General features: G+C 42.7%; 2 protein-coding genes across 6 annotated transcripts in view; one reads left to right on the top strand and one right to left on the bottom strand.

Moving 5' to 3' along the window:
- CP (ceruloplasmin) overlaps positions 1-17,415 on the top strand; it is a 52,212-nt gene that overhangs the window by 32,902 nt on the left and 1,895 nt on the right. The window contains exons 16-20 of one of the 4 annotated variants that reach the window (XM_079100493.1): positions 528-744; positions 1,162-1,301; positions 2,529-2,691; positions 11,288-11,392; positions 14,436-14,570. In XM_079100493.1, the coding sequence (XP_078956619.1) occupies positions 528-744; positions 1,162-1,301; positions 2,529-2,691; positions 11,288-11,379 (612 nt within the window). In that variant the 3' untranslated portion in view covers positions 11,380-11,392; positions 14,436-14,570. Of the gene's footprint in view, positions 1-527; positions 745-1,161; positions 1,302-2,528; positions 2,692-2,766; positions 3,511-4,897; positions 5,009-11,287; positions 11,393-14,435; positions 14,571-17,415 lie in introns of those variants that run through there. The other 3 variants (XM_079100494.1, XM_079100496.1, XM_079100495.1) reach the window with 3 other exon arrangements.
- HPS3 (HPS3 biogenesis of lysosomal organelles complex 2 subunit 1) overlaps positions 5,562-17,415 on the bottom strand; it is a 34,573-nt gene continuing 22,719 nt past the window's right edge. For both annotated transcript variants that reach the window (XM_079100504.1, XM_079100505.1), the window contains exons 10-17: positions 16,906-17,086; positions 15,768-16,001; positions 14,470-14,655; positions 13,924-14,112; positions 12,728-12,835; positions 10,085-10,291; positions 9,375-9,465; positions 5,562-6,615 (exon numbers count right to left, since the gene is read on the bottom strand). In XM_079100504.1, coding sequence (XP_078956630.1) covers positions 6,488-6,615; positions 9,375-9,465; positions 10,085-10,291; positions 12,728-12,835; positions 13,924-14,112; positions 14,470-14,655; positions 15,768-16,001; positions 16,906-17,086 — 1,324 coding nt within the window. In that variant the 3' untranslated portion in view covers positions 5,562-6,487. The remainder of the gene's footprint in view (positions 6,616-9,374; positions 9,466-10,084; positions 10,292-12,727; positions 12,836-13,923; positions 14,113-14,469; positions 14,656-15,767; positions 16,002-16,905; positions 17,087-17,415) is intronic.

Raw genomic sequence — 17,415 nt, 5'->3', positions numbered from 1 at the left:
CCATCCCCATAGCTCAGGTTCTTGAAATTTGCCTCAACTACTACCACGGCCTCCCTGCCTCCAGTGTACAACAGCGTTCCATGCATCCTCACTGCAGCTGGGACTGCTTCGGTCTCTCCTCCCTTTCTTGCGTTTGTTTCCTTTATAGAATGAGTTCCTAGAGGGCAGGAGCTCTGCCCACTCTTCTGTGGACTCAGAGTGACTGGCCTGGAGCTTGGCTCACACTCAGGAGCTGATGGTCTAAACAAGCCCACACTGTTCATTTAGGGTTCTTCTGAATCACTGGGCACTAGCTAAGCTGATTTTTGGGCCCTGCCCACATCTCTTATTTCCATATTCACATAACTGACCACTGTTCCAACTTAACTACCTCACTGCAAAGTCAGCAAGTTGGCAGCATCACTTTAGGCCAAGTCTACTACTTAAATCAGTCCCCCCAAAATTCCTGAGGTCAAGGGTGGTAAGGCCCCAGTTTGCTGAAACCTGGCCGACATTCCTGGCCGACTGACGTTTTTGCCCGTTCCCAGGACCTCTACAGTGGATTGATTGGCCCACTGATCGTTTGTCGGAGACACTACATGAAAGTATCCAATCCCACCAAGAAACTGGAATTCTCCCTTCTGTTCCTAGTATTTGATGAGAATGAATCTTGGTACTTAGATGACAACATCAAAGCGTACTCTGCCCACCCTGAGAAAGTAAACAAAGAGGACGATGAATTCATAGAAAGCAACAAAATGCACGGTAGGGGACATTATTCTAAAACCAGAGTCCCCCCTTTCACCCTTGGCTTCTTGCAACTGGAATTGGGCTGGGACTATTCATTTGTTACCTTTCGGGTAAACTACTTTCTCCTCATTTTGTGAGGCAGTAATCTATTGAATCCATTTAAAATCATTTACTCATTTCTCTCCCAATTCCAAAATCTCATTCCCTTTGAATTAAATCCACAAATAGGATTAAGACTTTTGGTGCAAGGCGATTGGAAAAGCTTTAGTGTGACGTCAGTGACCTTAAAATATCCATTTCCCCCATTTGTAGTGAAATGTGTTCTATGATATCAAAAAGATTCCCCCATTAATCTAATATCATATGATCCGTGAAATGGCCAACTATTTAAAATATCCTAAAAGGTAACATGCGTTCACGTGCTTTCCTCAGCCATTAACGGGAGGATGTTTGGAAACCTGCGAGGCCTCACCATGCACGTGGGAGATGAGGTCAGCTGGTACCTGATGGGGATGGGCAATGAGATAGACCTGCACACGGTGCACTTCCACGGCCACAGCTTCCGGTACCAGGTAAGAGCCATTCGTGGCCGTCCTTCCTGCTCTAGTTGAATATGGCTTCATACTAAGAAAATATTCCCTCACATACATTTATAAAAAAATTCATCTGGGCATGGTGGCACCTATCTGTAATCCCAACCACTCAGGAGGTGGAGGAAGGAGGATCTCAAGTTCAAGGTCAGCAACTTAGCCAGACCCTGTCTCAAAACAAAAGACAAAAGGGCTGCAGATGGAGCTCAGTGCTTGCCTAGCATGTGAGCGTCCCTGGGTTCAATCCCCAGCACTGCAAAGACAGAAAAGGAAGTTTCAGAGTAGAAGGGACAGAAATGTCAGCAGATACTCGGGTCTTTGTTACACCTAGGTTCTCCTTGAAGATTTTACTGGGTTTTCATGGAGTTCCACTCACACCTTGCTGAGTAAGGCATTTGAGTGGAATTGCTATCAGAGAGGGGGTAGGAGCGTTCCCATAATGAGAGCCAGAGAGCAGAGGTCGGGACGAGACCATCCTAACTCTTGCCCTGCGGTTCAGACTTCTGAACCTTAAATGCCCTGAGGTGAGCAAGGTCCTCGGGCAGGTGTTGGGCAACATCCCTCCACCTCCACCCCCTTCTGTTCTGTTCTTTCGCATGCTCATTTCAGCAGGAGCCAAGGGCCCTTTCTGGAAAATTTTTTTACTTTTGAGTTCATGTAGAAAATGTGGAAACTACCAAAAAAGCATCTTGTAGAAAGTCCATTTTGTTTTATAGTGATTTTTTTTTAGTGGACTTTCAATTCTGTCCCTGCAGAAATACACCCAACTCCTGTCTCTAGTTGCGTCCCTGCCTGAACTGGCCCTGGTTTGGGCTTCTTCGTTGGCCTCCTTTGGTTTCCATTCCCATCCTCCTTGCCCCAGAACCTCACAGACAGATAGCCTGGGATAGGCTCAGGCTGAGGCAAGGTCAGGGCTAACGTGGGGCCACAGCTCAGCGCCTCTGTGAGCTCAGGTGCTCTCACAGAGTGGCGCAGGCGGACACAGGCAGTCCTGAGCGGGGTCAAGGGCCATCTCTCCTCTCCTCTACGCCCACGTGACGGCTCACGGTGCTGACAACTAACTAGACACAGACCACATATCTCTCAGTCTGGATTAAACACCAAGATGTGTAGGGACTCTTCCATTTTCCTAATATCCCTGAGTTCCCCAGGGGAAGACCGAGCCAACTCTTGGTATGGTATGTAATGTTTGTCATTTTTCTAATTAAGCACAGGGGCGTTTACAGCTCTGATGTCTTTGACATTTTCCCTGGGACGTACCAAACCCTAGAAATGTTTCCCGAAGTACCTGGAATCTGGTTACTCCACTGCCATGTGGCCGACCACATTCATGCTGGGATGGAAACTACTTATGCCGTTCTACCCAACGAAGGTGAATAGACAGCTGGAAATTCTAGTATATTTCATGATATGTAAGAGGCCTTCTTTACCTAAACTCTCCCCTCAGGATGCCCTGATTTCTTCCTCCTACACCTCCAGACAGGAATTCCTACAGCTCAATTCCTGATAGCCAGCACTTGAACAGGATCGTCGACTCTAAGCTGGTACAAACGGACACCAATCTGATGCAATATAATTGTCCTTATAATTGACATAAGGGCATGGTCATATCAGGTATTCACCAAGAGGTGAACCATGATTTACAGAAACACAGAATTTAATTTCTGGGCCGAGGATGTAGCTCAGTGGTGGAGTACTTGAGGCCCTCTGTTCAATGCCCAGCACCGCAAAACACAAACAACAGAGCACAACTAAGTATTTAATTTCTTTCTTAACAGAAAAACACTAACTTTTTTCTAGGCAACAGCTCATCCTTAAAAGAAGTCCGTGAAAATCTCAAAACACCAACATAATTTCTACCAGCCAATCAGGCAGAGCAACATCCCTCTGGGCTTTCAGGGAGAGGGGAAGGCATCGCTGATTATTGTTTGTAAAAGAGGCAGGAGAAAAAGTCAGATTCCCTGCTCCCCAATTCCTGCAGCAATCCCCCTGCATGAGTGTGTACGCACACACATGCACAGACGTGCGTACACACACCAAGCAGCAGGAAAATGAACAGATTTTTGTGTTTACACACCAACAAAGTATACAAAGAGTGAAATTTCTGCCTCATGGCTACTGGTTTTGGTCTTTCCTGGGCTTATGAGTTCAAAATTGAACATGGCAAACCCAACAAAGGGAAATTACATAATAAAGAAAACAACTCTGTTTCCTCCTCAAAACAGGGATAAAAGGAAATATATAAATGGATGAAAAATTAAGTCACTGAAAGATTAATCCTTAGTACAAATAAAGTTTAATTTCTGCCCCAAGATTTTATACCAACACCTCTTACCATGAAAATTTCTTTTATTAAAGTCCTTTTATTACAGAGAATGGTTACTGATAATACAAGAACCCGAAAGACTTGACAAGACAAATAAACCAGTGGGTTTAATGCCAGTAACCTAATCAAAGCAAAAAGTTAAAAAGGCTGAGAAAAAAAAAAAAAAATTTATAGTCTTTAAAGAACACTTGCTTGCCTGTAAACCACACGAAAGAATGATCCCACCGTGATGTTATGCTCCTGGAGACAGCTGTCTCCACAAAGGAAAAGTCATTAGGGAGAGAGGTGTCTGTCCTCAAGAGTTAATGTAGTCCACCCCCAACCCCGAGTAGCACATAGGGACCTCCTGTGACAGATGTATAAGGTACTTTTCTTACACTGTGACTTTTACATGACAGATAACCTTTCAGATGCAGTCATCAGGGAAAAGCTTACTTGGTTTGAAATCCCCTATACACAGAAACTGGATATTTGTATTTCTAGCCAAGTACCCAAATCTAATCCAATATTGTGCTTGGTGACTGACTAACATATTAACTAAATGACACAAAATTTTGTAAACTTTCTTCGGACATAATTTCAGACATACAGAAAATCTGTAGGAGTAGGACAAGGAATTCCCAAATGCCCTTTATCCCGGCCCCCGAATGTGAATGCTTCACACAGCTTTACTGTCATCCTCACCATGTTCTTTACAGAACAGGAAACTCCGCTCATGCCCCGCACTGCTGCCACTTCACTGATGCCCCCAGACACCTTCTTACTCTCCAGCAGCCCCTCTGTCCTTGTCTTTCACGATCTTGATGTTCTGGAAGACCAGAGGGCAGTCTGCGTGACCACCCTTCAGTTTCCGTCTGTCTGGCGCCCCCTGGTGCTTGTGTTGTGTATCTCTGGTGATGCTGCTACAGAAGCCAGGTCCCCCATCAGGAGGCACAGATATTGATTTGTCACTCACAGGCTAGTTACCTGTGAATGACTGGTCAGGGTGGTATCTGCCAGGTTTTGCCACTGTCAAGTTTACTATCTGCCCCTATTAATAAGGATCTTGTAGGAAGCAAAGTGAGTTTTCTTTAATTAAAGCATTACTGGAGAGATTTCTAAACATGAAAAGTAGAAAAATATAAATGAATTAGGAATGATTAAGCAACTATCACTTTAAAATTAGAATACATTTAAAGCACCATCTACTAATTTTTTAATCATATAAAATATACTATTTTAAATAATGGTCTTAAAACTTCTTTTTCTATAGAAACCAAGTCTGGCTGAATGAAAAAATTTGGTGATAAGTGGAAAAACAAAAACCAAAGATTCATAACAATGTATGTGAACATGTTGAATAGAACATTACTTTGGAGTGACTGTAAACATTAATAAAAGACTGAAAACAAAAAATCCTGTGCATCTGTCGGGGAAACCATGTTGCCTGCTGCAGATGGAAAGATCCACAGGCCATTAAGACATACAAAATCTATGACCAGAGAGCTGGCACGGTGGTCCCCCAAGGTTCACTGTGAAGGGTCAGACAGGTAGGTTCCCAACCAGCACCTTCCCACGGATGCTGACATCATTTCTAATGAGTCAGTGGGCATGCAGGTGCAAGCTGCGGAGGAAGAAAGAAAAATAAAAAGATGCCAATCTGAGTTCTGTTGAACCCTTAAAAAGACAGTCAAGGGATATTACCTGGAATCGGTGAAGTCGAGAAACATTGCCTATGTCGAATCCAGGTAAAAACAAAATGAAGGTAATAAATACATCAAGACCCTGCCACCAGGAGGAAAGCTTCAGAAGGTGCTGTGCCAGACAGTGGGCAAGCGGGACTCCTGTGCAGCCCCAGCTGGATTCAGTGGACACTCTGTGAGCTGACCTTGGACTCAAAACTCCCTAACAAGAGGTTAAAAAAGAAGACAGTCGTGACCATCATGATGCAGTGCTTTATTGTCACAAATGCTCCATGTGCAAGAGCAATAGTGTACATCAACAGGAAATGGACACGGGGCTTGGGCTGGGAAACATGCATTCAACAACTCATGCCAACAGCCAGACAGGAAGTGAACTTTGTGAACGTCTACCTCAACCCATGCAGGAAAAAAAAGCAAGGGTTTTAAAAGTAACAATATAAAGTTGGATGAGCAGCCGGGTGCAGTGGCACATGTCTATAATCCCAGAGGCTCAGGAGGCTGAGACAGGAGGATTGCTGGTTCAAAGTCAGCCTCAGCAACTTAGCAAGGCCCTAAGCAATTCAGTGAGACCCTGTCTCTAAATAAAATACAAAATAGGGCTGGGGATGTGGCTCAGTGTAGAGCACCCTTGGGTTCAATCCCCAGTCCAAAAAGAAAAATGAAAAGAAAAGAAAGTCTGAAATCTTTTAACTGTGGCAAAACATTTACATCATTTTCAAGAGAATAATATTATTTTTGGAAAGTAATTCAATACAGAAATCTGGAAAAATTCAGAAGATAAAAATTCTGGCACACTAAAGTAACATTCAAACAAACTTGCAAAATGTTTCCTTGGGTGTTCCTGGGATGGAAAAAGATTGTCATGCCTCCAAAAATAAGAAATTGGTGGTGTTCTCTGGAATAAAAATCAGTATCACCTTTAAATGCATGGCTTCCTTAAAGAATTCTTATATCCTGAAGCTCTTTTACATTCTGGACAATTAAAAGGATTCAGTTTCTAAATCTAGAAACCAGTGGTTACCCACTGCATGGTACGGTAAGCATCCTGAAAGAATCTGAGATATACAAAAAATGCAAAAAAACCCAAAAAGCCCTTTGCTTGTATCTGCACTGGCAATGAATTCTTAAAATGCAGCTTCACGTGCTACTTTCAAGATACTTCAAGTCAATGATTTTTTGCGACTGCAGTAAAGAAGATAGGGCAAGAAGAACGCAGCCGTGCCATCTTCCGGGAGGACGTTCAAGAAATCCCTGAGTTCCAGTTCCACAGCGACAACGGACAGTGCCTCTGTTTGTGGGAAAGAAAATCTGTTAGACCCAAAAGCCCATCTTTGATCTAATTCTCTCGATCCCTCATTTGGTTAATCAGAAGCTGGTCCAGGAGACAAAAATGTTACAACTACAAAGAAAACAGTCTCCTACGGCCACAAATGACTGTGTGGTTTTAACAACCTCTAACTTATCCTTTCCAGACGCCTCTGAAGTTGACTTTGTATCAGCCTCATGAGAGCTAGAGTTCCTCTTTCATTGCTGGATTACTAGGTTATTTTTCAAAAATAAATTTCTACTGGTCTCTAAAGAGAAATGTAACAACCACCCGGACACTGCCTAATGTTAGCACTACCCTGCAGGGAATATACATCGGATGTTTGCCAGGCAAGAAAACACCATTAACTGTTGGATGACACGGTCCTGTATCAGTTCCTCTCTATTATGAGATTTTGACATTATTAATAAGTACAAATCTGCCTTCACAACCATCTATGTGCCTTTTTTCTAAACTGCCAAGGTGCTCCAGTGAATGTGTCCGACGCTGAGGGATGCATCGAGTGTATCTGTAAAGGTAAATGTGCACTTCTTGATTCTATTGCTTCTTAACAGATGTGTACTTCCCTCTTCTAGAGAGAAGGGTGAAGCTTAGGAGCAGTGTTCCCAATAAACACCTCTGGTCTCATGGCTCCAAGCACACGTCAGGGCCACTTCCAGGAGTCCTCGCATGCCCACGGCTTGCTCTATGTAAAACCGGCTCAGAGGCATCTGCCCACATTCAGCAATCTTAACCATCCCTCACACAGAGGAGCCTCCTGCCCTTGTTGCTGAGAAGTCACGACTGCAGTGGCAGTAGGAAGATCCCGAGCTCTGGAACCACTGGTCCAGGAAGGAATCCAGATTTCAACCTGCTCCCTTGCCGAGTGACTTAGAGGGAGTCATTTAATCCTTCAAGTCCCGGTTTCCTCATCGGTAATGTGTTTTTAGTTTGTGGTGTGGTAAGTGGGGCAGTGCCACTGGCATCCAGCAGGCAGAGGCAGAGATGCTGTTTAGGATCCTAACATGCACACGGGAGCTCACACTATGTTCCAACCCCCAAAACGCCAAGGTTGGAGATGCTGCAGGAAGAGAAAATCCAAGCTCCTACACACCCTACATGAGCCCATCCCTCATCTCCAAGCTCACTCCCTTGCAGTTTTGCCCAACATTTCACTTTAGAGTGACTCTTGAACTTCTCATTAGTCCAGGGATATTAAAAAACTGGCTTTCTCTGGGTCACTCACTAAGTGGCACACCTGGAACTCAGTTCTATTTCTTCAGACTCAAAACCTGGGCTCTTTTTTAGTGTGCATAACTGCCAACAGGAACACCTCTAAGAAATGGAATGGAAGTTCTTCAGATGTCTCACTTCCAATCAGTCAATAGCTACAGAATGTCTCCAGCGGGAGCCCATTGCTGCTGAGCGACTGCACCGTGGAGCACAGATCGAACAGTGCCAGCTCTGTGTGTGGCACTGCAGCCTGACAGTGGTGAACCACACCTTACGCCCAGCCCATTAGCCCCCCGCCCCCACACACACATGCGCGCGCGCACACGCACACGCATACACACACACACACACACACACACACACGCACACATGCGCACACGCTGGAGGAATGATTATGGGTGAGGTAGGGAAGAAAGCATGTGGATGTGACCCAGAAGGAGGCTCGATAGATAACAGTGTTGCTGGGGTGTGAGGATGGGGGCGTCTGCAATGGAAGGTGGCCCACCAACACAGAACTATCAGGGGTTAATTGTGATTCATTTTTGATGCAAGTGGGGCAAAGCGATCAGACACCTGCCATTTCCATCTTCTAAAGACTGAGGCATTCAGGAGGATGAGGAGAGCAAAGAGTCCGTGGGAAGTCACCTTCTCCTTTCCCAATCGCAAACGTGCCCCTTTAAGTGGGCTCTTTGGAGAAACAACGTCCCATGTCCACTGGGTCTGCCTGATGTTTTAAAAATCTACTGCCTCAGATGAAAAATATAATCCTAGTACTGTCGATTTCTAATATTCTGAGTGCATCACAATCAACATAACCATGCCTTCTGTAGCCAGGCAACAACTAATGAGTAATATTAACACACCACAGTGTAGAAAATGAAAATGATACATCAGTTAAGACTGCTAAATGACTGAATGACAAAACTTCAAATAACAACCTATGCTGTAAAACACTGTATGATTTAGACATTCAACTTTCAAACCCTTGAAGAATTCATCCTTCTTTGGTACTTACAATTGTGTTTGTTAATCCTAACTTTCTATGTGAAGTAAATTAGACACTCAGATCATTAATAAAAGACATGATTGTCCTCGTGGCTATACTGAAGTTGTGAATTTCTGTAACTGCAATAATTTGTTGAACATCTGAAAAGATGAACTTAGAAGAATACCAGCGCTGTGAGTAGAAAAGATAAATAAGGAACTGGGGATGTGGCACAGGGCAGGGCGCTTGCCTGGCATGTGTGAGGCTCTGGGTTCAAGTTTCAGCACCACCACGTGTCAATAAAGGTCCACCAACAACTAAAAAAATATTTTAAAAAGTAAAAGATAAATGAATATCAAATGTGATAAGGGGTATACAGCTGCTAAAAATAAGCTCTTCAAATGATTCTGCAAGCCTTCTTCATGCCACTTGAAAAAGCCCATGAGAAACTTAGAGAAAGCATGACTCCAGCAAATTTAAAATTGAAATTACAGTTTATAATCAAGTAAAAGAGGAATCTGACCTTTCAGCGGCGACAGGTAAAGTTGGTACTTCTCTCCACCACACCTTATTCTCTGACAAAGCTCAGGCAGCAGTTTTTTCCACCACAGAGTCTAGCTTAGAAAAAAATGAATATATTTTAGTTTGACATATCTTACACTTCGCTTTCCAAGGTGAGCAAGATTGTGCAGGAAAGCACGGGGCACAATTATGTCATTTGGTTAAGGAACTCAGTTTTGTGATAAGAGAAGTTATTATCCACAGCCCGTCTTCTGCCTCCACTAAAACAAGAGTTCTGAAACTGGAAATGTACCTATGCACATGGCTGCTTCCCCGAAGAAACATAAGCGTGTCCTGTTACTACATCTTAGGTGGCAAGAAGGAAGGAAAGAAGAAAAAGTACATTAAAGTCTGAAACCCTTCTAATTTCTAAACATAAGACTTAATTGCACAGAAAATGTTTCCCATTATGCATTATGTTTCCCAATTCTTCAAGCAATCACCTATTTCATCTCCCAATGAGAGATTTTCAAGGATGAGACACATCATCATCACACATTTTAACAGTGTCTCACAGTATCCAACACACGCCACTAAACACGCATGTTCGCTGGACTCATGCGGCCCTGTGAAGTCAGGCTATCACCAACATCCCTGCTATGCAGATGCGGCACCCAGTTTATCAACTGTCACTCCCACCATCAAGCCTGAGAACGGAATCCAAAAGCATACCCGGTTCTCCTCTCTCAGCTCGTGATTCGCGTACGGAATGACCGCCTGCGGGCACCTCTCGAGCAGCATGTCCAGGCACTGCTCATACTCCCTCAAGCGAGTACGGCACAGAATGTGGACACTGAGGCCAGTGGCAGTGTCTTCCGAGAGTGGCTCCAGGAACGGAATGATGGACGCTATGTCGAATGAAGGACCACAGATAAGAGACTAGGAACAGAAAAGTAAAATGTTATGGAGCGAGGCATCCAGACAACTGAAACATGCACACAGCACAAACTCTTCTTAAAACAATAAAAGGACTAAACCTCACTTGCCAGAAGAAGAAGAATGTGATTTTAGAGCACATGAATCCAGTGCTCAGTTAATAAATCTCAGTGGACCCAAGTTAAGTAATTTTGTATCCACCTCCGGTTTAAAGAAATAAAGATTTGTTTAAAAGAAAATAATCACTTTTAAAGTAAAATAATTTTATTTGCTTTGAATGAACTGCAAATTAAAACTGAGCATTTTCTAGGACTCTATCCTAAGGAAATAATGAACATAGAGTTGTTCAGCACAGGAGTACTCTCAAAACTGAAAAATCAGAAATCCAAATGTTCAACAAGAAGGGCTGTTAAGTCGATTATGGTACATTCATGTGTTCAAACATTATATAGTCATCACAATGAAGTTTTCAAAGGCTAGTTAAGGACAAAGTGCTCATGATAAGATGATAAGTAAGAAAATCGTATTTCAAGATGATGCCAGAGCATGATCAGCTTTGTAAAACCTACACAGGTACATGCAGTACAGAAGTACCTCTGCCCGGCACTACACTTAAACACACATCAGCTTTGGGAGGACAAAGTCCACTTTCTGTTCTCATTTAACAATTTAATAAATTTATATTAATAAATTTTAATATAAAGTTAAATAAAACTTAAAATTCAATATAACATCAAAATAAAATTCAATGCTAAAAAGCTAAAGTGATTTAGAAGTTGATCATTTGAATCAATACCATTTGCCACAAGCTGAATGACAGAGCAGGCATTTCAGTATTGAGAACTTTACTAGTACATTACTATTAAGCAACGTTAGCAGTATTTTAAAGTGTACACGTAGTATTTTTTATTGTACCACCAAAATAATCTTCATTTTCCCCTTCTGTTAGAGAAACAGTCATGTCTTGATTTCTCCTCCCTGTATCTTTTTTTACTACAGCATCTTCTCAGAGTTATGAAAGAATATGGAATATGAACTACCTGTTCACAGTTAGCATGATTATTTTATTCCAAATATCTACCAAAGAATGACCAGGAAAATAAGGTTGGTATCTTTTTTTCTGAAGGTTTAATAAATAATTCATCTGAATAATTTCCTGACAATAAAATGGCAAAGATGAAGTAAATTGATAATCACTCACTCATAGGATCTCCCAACATGGAAGAAAATGGATATATTTCTATATTTGATCCTTGATTACCTAGCATTTTATTACAACTTTATATTGTTACTGTGCATATTCTGGGAGGGCAAGCCCAGTGCTGTTCACCACATTTACAGTCCATGTTCTTGTGATGAACAAAATCTGAGGCTAAGAAGCCTCTGGTAAGAGACAAGACTCTTCTCCAATGATCTTTAAGGAATGTACTCCACCTCTGCGGACAACACAGCTCTATTTGGAGACTGAGTGTAAGCAATACGGTCTCTTGAGCTTCCTTCCCCAACCCCTATCCTCAATTTGACATTTGGTTGTAGCATCAATAACCACATTTACACCAGTTTCCGAAGCTTAAATCAGGGATTACAAACTAAAAGCAGAAAGGGGCTGGCCAGAGAATGAAAACACATAAAGGAATCTCGGTACAAGGAAAATAGACACAAGACACTCAGACCCTGGGCAGAAGACATGGAGAGGAGTCTGCAGACAGAACAAAAGAAGCAATGCCCAGGGACCGGCTACTAGCAGGCTCTAACCCTCAGCCTCAGGAGTGAGGAGTGGGTTGCCAGTTCTGCCCAATTTTTCAAGAGTGGTTTAAAACTCCAAATTATTAAAATGCATTCTTAATTTTCCTATGAGGGCAAGTTACATTGAACAGACCAAACAAAACAAATGTGGGAATTACAATCAGTCCTTGGGCCACTGAGCTCTGCTAAATAAAATCATAAACAAGGTAGCCGAGCCTGATCCACCACGTCAAACGTAGACTTTAAATCTCATTTCCAATGGAAATGCTCTCAGGGCCAGAATTCTCATGGGATGATCTCAAGAGTCTAACCAAGGTGCTAGTTTTTGACTAGCCAGATAAACTAGTTACCTTGAGTTGTTCTTTATGAGATCAATGGTGGTGTCTGGCGGGTGAGCAATCTAAATTGTGTAAGTCACACTAAAACACAGATTACATCAATAAAAACACCACTGTACGCCTGCTACACTTGCACTTCACAGTGTTTTCAAGCATATCCTGGAGATGACAGTGGTGGTCACTTAGGCTGCCCACCCATCGCAGTTCCAGCCAGAGGCGGAAGTCCAGTCAAAGACACTGAGTGTGCCAACTGCAGATCTGTAGATTACCAGGACACTTGACATGTCACCAAATTTAAATCCTACACTGTACTGTTGTATGGGTATTCTAAAGGAAAAGAGGCATTTTAACTTACCTGTAATTTTGAAAGGTCTTCTTTGTAATTTTTATCAGCTAAGGAATCAGAAGATACCAAGATATGAACCCACGGGTAGATTAATCCAAAGTGACTGCAGGCATTTATCTAAAACAGAAAAGAAATTTACCATAAAACCTAGTGACAGGGCTGGGGTTGTGGCTCAGTGGGTAGAGAGCTTGCCTAGCATGTGTGAGACCCTGGATTCAAGCCTCAGTGCCACATAAAAATAAATAAATAAATAAAATAAAGGTATTGTGTCCATCTACAACAAAAAAATATTTTTTAAAAAACCTAATGACAAGGAAAACCTTTCTTCATCCATTCACAAAAAGTAAGTGATCGTTAATCCTCTGCCACATCACAGCATCAGGTACACACTGGCCTAGGAACAGGAAACCTTCAGAATGCCTTCCCCTAAAGGAGTTTTAGCCTACTGATTATTCTATTATGAATAATCTGTACCTAAATATTTCCTTAACTTTAAAACTTTAAAATATTCCAAGGAGCTACCATGGGGAGGGGGGGACAATCAATATTACTTCAAGCTAATTATATGGAAAAAGAGTTAACAGGAAACTTGGAAATAATTTTATTTATCTATTTTATTTGAGAGGCAAAATACCATCCATAAGTTATCAAGACAATTTGCATGGAGGTCCCCTTATTCAGGAAGCTAGTGACTTCTATTTGGTGAACCCACAGTAGCCATGGCATCCAGGAGAGGCAAAGGAGCTGGAAGGGCGGGAGCCAGGAGAGCAGGAGCTGTTGGGATGGCCTGGAATGCCACAGGCCTGTACTGTGCCGGGCAGAACACCCAGCCAGGCAGCCTCCCAGCAGGCCTTCTGAAGCCCCAGTGGTCCCTTCTCTCTATTCTGTGGTTCACTGATGACCCCTGCCAAGGAGGCTCAGGTGCGGTGCTTCCTGGGCAGGTCCACCCCACATGCTCTGACTACTGAGACTTCACTGCCAGTATCTGACACAGGAGCAGCAGGGACATTCGCTGAAGTGTAAAACTATTTAAAACACAGGCAGCATCAGTCAAAGACAAGGTTTAAGTGTACTTTTAACTCCAGCTTAAATAAGATATCTGGGAATAGAACACTGGGTTCCATTCTGAGTCACTAAAAATAAGCAGGCAGACTGTTGTAATGTGCAAGCTGAGTCTAATTCAAGGTACTATGCCATTATCTTACCAGATCCTCTGATGTTTGCAATGGGGTGGTGTCGGGAGGCTGCCTCTTAGATAATCTCCAGATATACTGTGATGTGAGCTTGAAACAGAGCTCCTGAAGTACCACATCTGGGAGACAGGCCACTAACTGAGCTTCCCAAAAGTCCACCAAGAGCTGAGGAATCTTATCTTCATCCTGACCACAGAGCACCTTGAAAGCAGGGAAACAAGCCATGCTCTAGATGATTACCACACTGACCAAGCTACCCCCGGCTACCACACCTCCCGGGCTATCACACCTCCTGTGGGCCATGCAATTAACACCTTACAATCAGCTTTAGCACCACAGCAAAAGAATATTTAGACATTTTTAATAAGAAACAGGTTCTAGGTTGCAAGAATGGAATTTCTCCAGAATTATTCTTTTAATTTGCACTTTCACATTATAAACTGATTATATTTGCTTTTTCAATTAACAAATGAAAAACTCACTTCTCTTATTCTGCTTCCCCTTTTCTGCCAATTTTTATCAAGCCATCAGAAACATTACATTTGTAATGTGACAAACCTTAAAGAAAGAGTCTGCTTCTTCAATTCCGATTTTGTTGTTCTTCTGCAAGCCCAGGACTGCCGCCACGAGCAATCCAGGTTGAGTGTCCTTCAGGTGCCCTGCTAGCTCCGTTGGAACCATCTGTCCCTTCCTCTGTTGAATGAGCAGCCGAGGTTCCAGAATGAAGCCACACACCAACTTCATCTTCAGAAGAAAAAGGAATTTAAGAATGAAGCGTGCCCTTCGTTCAGGTGGTGCCTCCTCCAGATACGCCTGAGTGCACTCAGGAGTCAGGGCTGAGCTATTCAGAATTGACTTGGGTCACAGTTTTTTCATAACTACAAAGACTAGTTCATATCTCAAGACGGACATCATCAACTGTCTGATAGAAGCTATTAGTGTTTAAGATCAAGATAGTTAAAATTTGTAGAGCTTTATATTTAGACCTACTTAATTTGAAAAAATAATCTTAAGTTTTTTCAAAATGATGGGGAGAAATGTATTTTCTTAGAAGTCCTGTCTTCAAAGCAGATGTCCTAATGCTGTTCTTTCCCCTCACCTCAACGAACCAACTCTTTTCATGTTAGAGACCAATCGTACTGTGGGCATCTGAATGTAGTCAGGCAACGAGAGCAGCAGCCTGGGAGCACAGGTTCTGAGACCAGCCGTGGGCCATGGCTCACTCTGCCGCCACCCACACGTGCTCACGAATGAGGGGCTGAAGTGCTCCGTCTCAGCTGCGTGACAGTCTAATGGCATCAACTTCACGGTACTACTTTAAGAATTAAGAACACTGCAAGGGGCCTACAATATGACACTATCTCTAATTTTCTTCCTTAAATGATTAACATTTTTGGCTCGAGTCCCCAAATGACCTCTTTTCCAAGGGCACCAAAACCATCGCTTTCCCTAGGGGAGGCCTCTGATCCACTAACTCCTAGGGTCATTGTTGCTGGCCCCTTGCTGTACTTAGGTACACACCCCCTGCTGTTCTCAGCGAACACGCCCTGCCTCCCACACCAGATCCCACTGCGGTCCTAGGCAGAGCCTCTGTGGTCTTCGGGGCCACGCACAGTGCTCTGGTGTGTTAAGCTGAAAGCTCTCTGCAGATCCCCTGCTGCCATTCATCAGCCTAATTTTTTTTTTCATTTAGTGAAACATGCCACATCCAAAGTGGCACTTTCTCTTCTAATATTAAGCCTGTTTTCCATTACGACTAAGGAAATATGAGCTAGAAAGAAGCCAAAGAGAGCAAAACACCTCAGGACCACCGCCTCCTCTCCCACCTGCTCCCGACGCCAGGCAGGGCTCTGTACCTCTGAATGGCTCTTCATTTCACTTCCGTACGTGGCAAGGTCTCCCATTTTCAGAGCCACTGCTGCTTTGGTCAGGGTCACTAGGATTGAGGAAAATCCATACGTATCCAGCTTACTCAGGTAGCTCAAGGCAGTTAAAGGATTCACATTCTTCATGGAAGGACTGCAGAGTACGTGGGGCAGTTGCTTCGGCTCAGTCACGTGAAACATCTGAACTACTTTTGCTGCTAATTCCTTTGAGGAGCACAAACAGTAAAAGGCCATTCAGTGAATAGAAAGCAAGGAAATCAGCAAATACAGTGTGTGTGTGCACATACGTGCGTGTGTGTGTGTAAGAACTTCAAAATTCCTAAGGGCTGGAAGACACACACATACACCAAGCCAAGATACAAATATAGTAGTTAAAAATAAAATTATAGTACTATGTTTTGATTTAAAAAGAATTGATTCAGGTACATGGGAGACCTGAGCTGATCTGAAGTGATCTCTTTGCTGAGTGATAATGAAAGCAGTGAAATATGCACCAGAGTTGTGACCAATGTTTCTAATTTTAACAGGAGTTCAGAGGAAGAAAATACACGTTTCACTAAATTCCACTTAAAAGTCTGCAATAAAAGACTACACCATAGTTAAAAATATACTCAGTGCAGTAATTTATATGAGAAAATGTCCTCTCTTTCAAAACCCTTGGTATCACAATTTCCAACTATATTTAAAACAAACAAGAGGCAAAAAATAACCCTTCATAATGTTTTAAGGTCACGAATCAGAGTTTTGTAAGCGAAGCTTTGGACCCTTGGAGAATGGGGCAGCCAGGGCATGGGAAGAACTGGTCAAGGAGGGCAGGTCCACACTGTCACCCCACAGGACTGCTGTCACCTGGCAGGTCCTCAAGCACCACATCTCCCTCTCGGGACACTGAGGAGATGTGAGAAAGGTCTTTTCCAAGCATCATTCTATGACCATTCATGAACAAAGGTACACTGCCTTTTTTTTTTTTTTTTTTCAGGAAAAGAAAAATAAAGAAGGAAATGTTAGGAGCTTGCCTTCTAAATTACTTGATATAAAACAAATGACTAAAATGAAAAGTAAAAAGCTTGCTATGACTTGCTACGACTAAATAAAAAACGATATTCACTTCACTTAATTCTTCATCCAGGTTTTCATAAAGTGAATGATTAATATAAAATATTAATCCCTTCTCATATTTCTGTGGTTCGTTCTCTGCTGCCCAGTCCACACGTGCCAAGACTTCAGCCATGGACAAGCCAGACATCTTATAGTACGGCAAGGTCAGGTGGGAATGCTGGGTGTCCAGCCTGAAGGGGAGGAAAGAAACACCGCAGGTTTGTGGGTGTTAAGTCTGTATGTCTAACCATGTCAGTAACAATACAGATCACGCTTCCAAAGACATCAATCACAAATGCCCTTAGTAACTGGAACAGACTCCTAAGTTTTACTTTACGAAGTCTTTCTAACTAATGCAGTTTCTTTTTGCATGCTTATAATATAGAAAAATTAATTCATTAGATAAATTTTAATATTCATGATGTGTCTGTCTCTAAAAATAATGGTCTTTATAGGTAGACAAAGTCAGTTTAAGTCACTCACAGGGGTCACTCTTCACCCCAGGGTCCCCTTCTGACAT

This window comes from Sciurus vulgaris, assembly GCF_902686455.1.
Source record: "Sciurus vulgaris genome assembly, chromosome: 10".
Classification (NCBI taxonomy): domain Eukaryota; kingdom Metazoa; phylum Chordata; class Mammalia; order Rodentia; family Sciuridae; genus Sciurus; species Sciurus vulgaris.
Note: the sequence above shows the minus strand (reverse complement) of the source record. Positions and strands in the feature narration are given on the sequence as shown.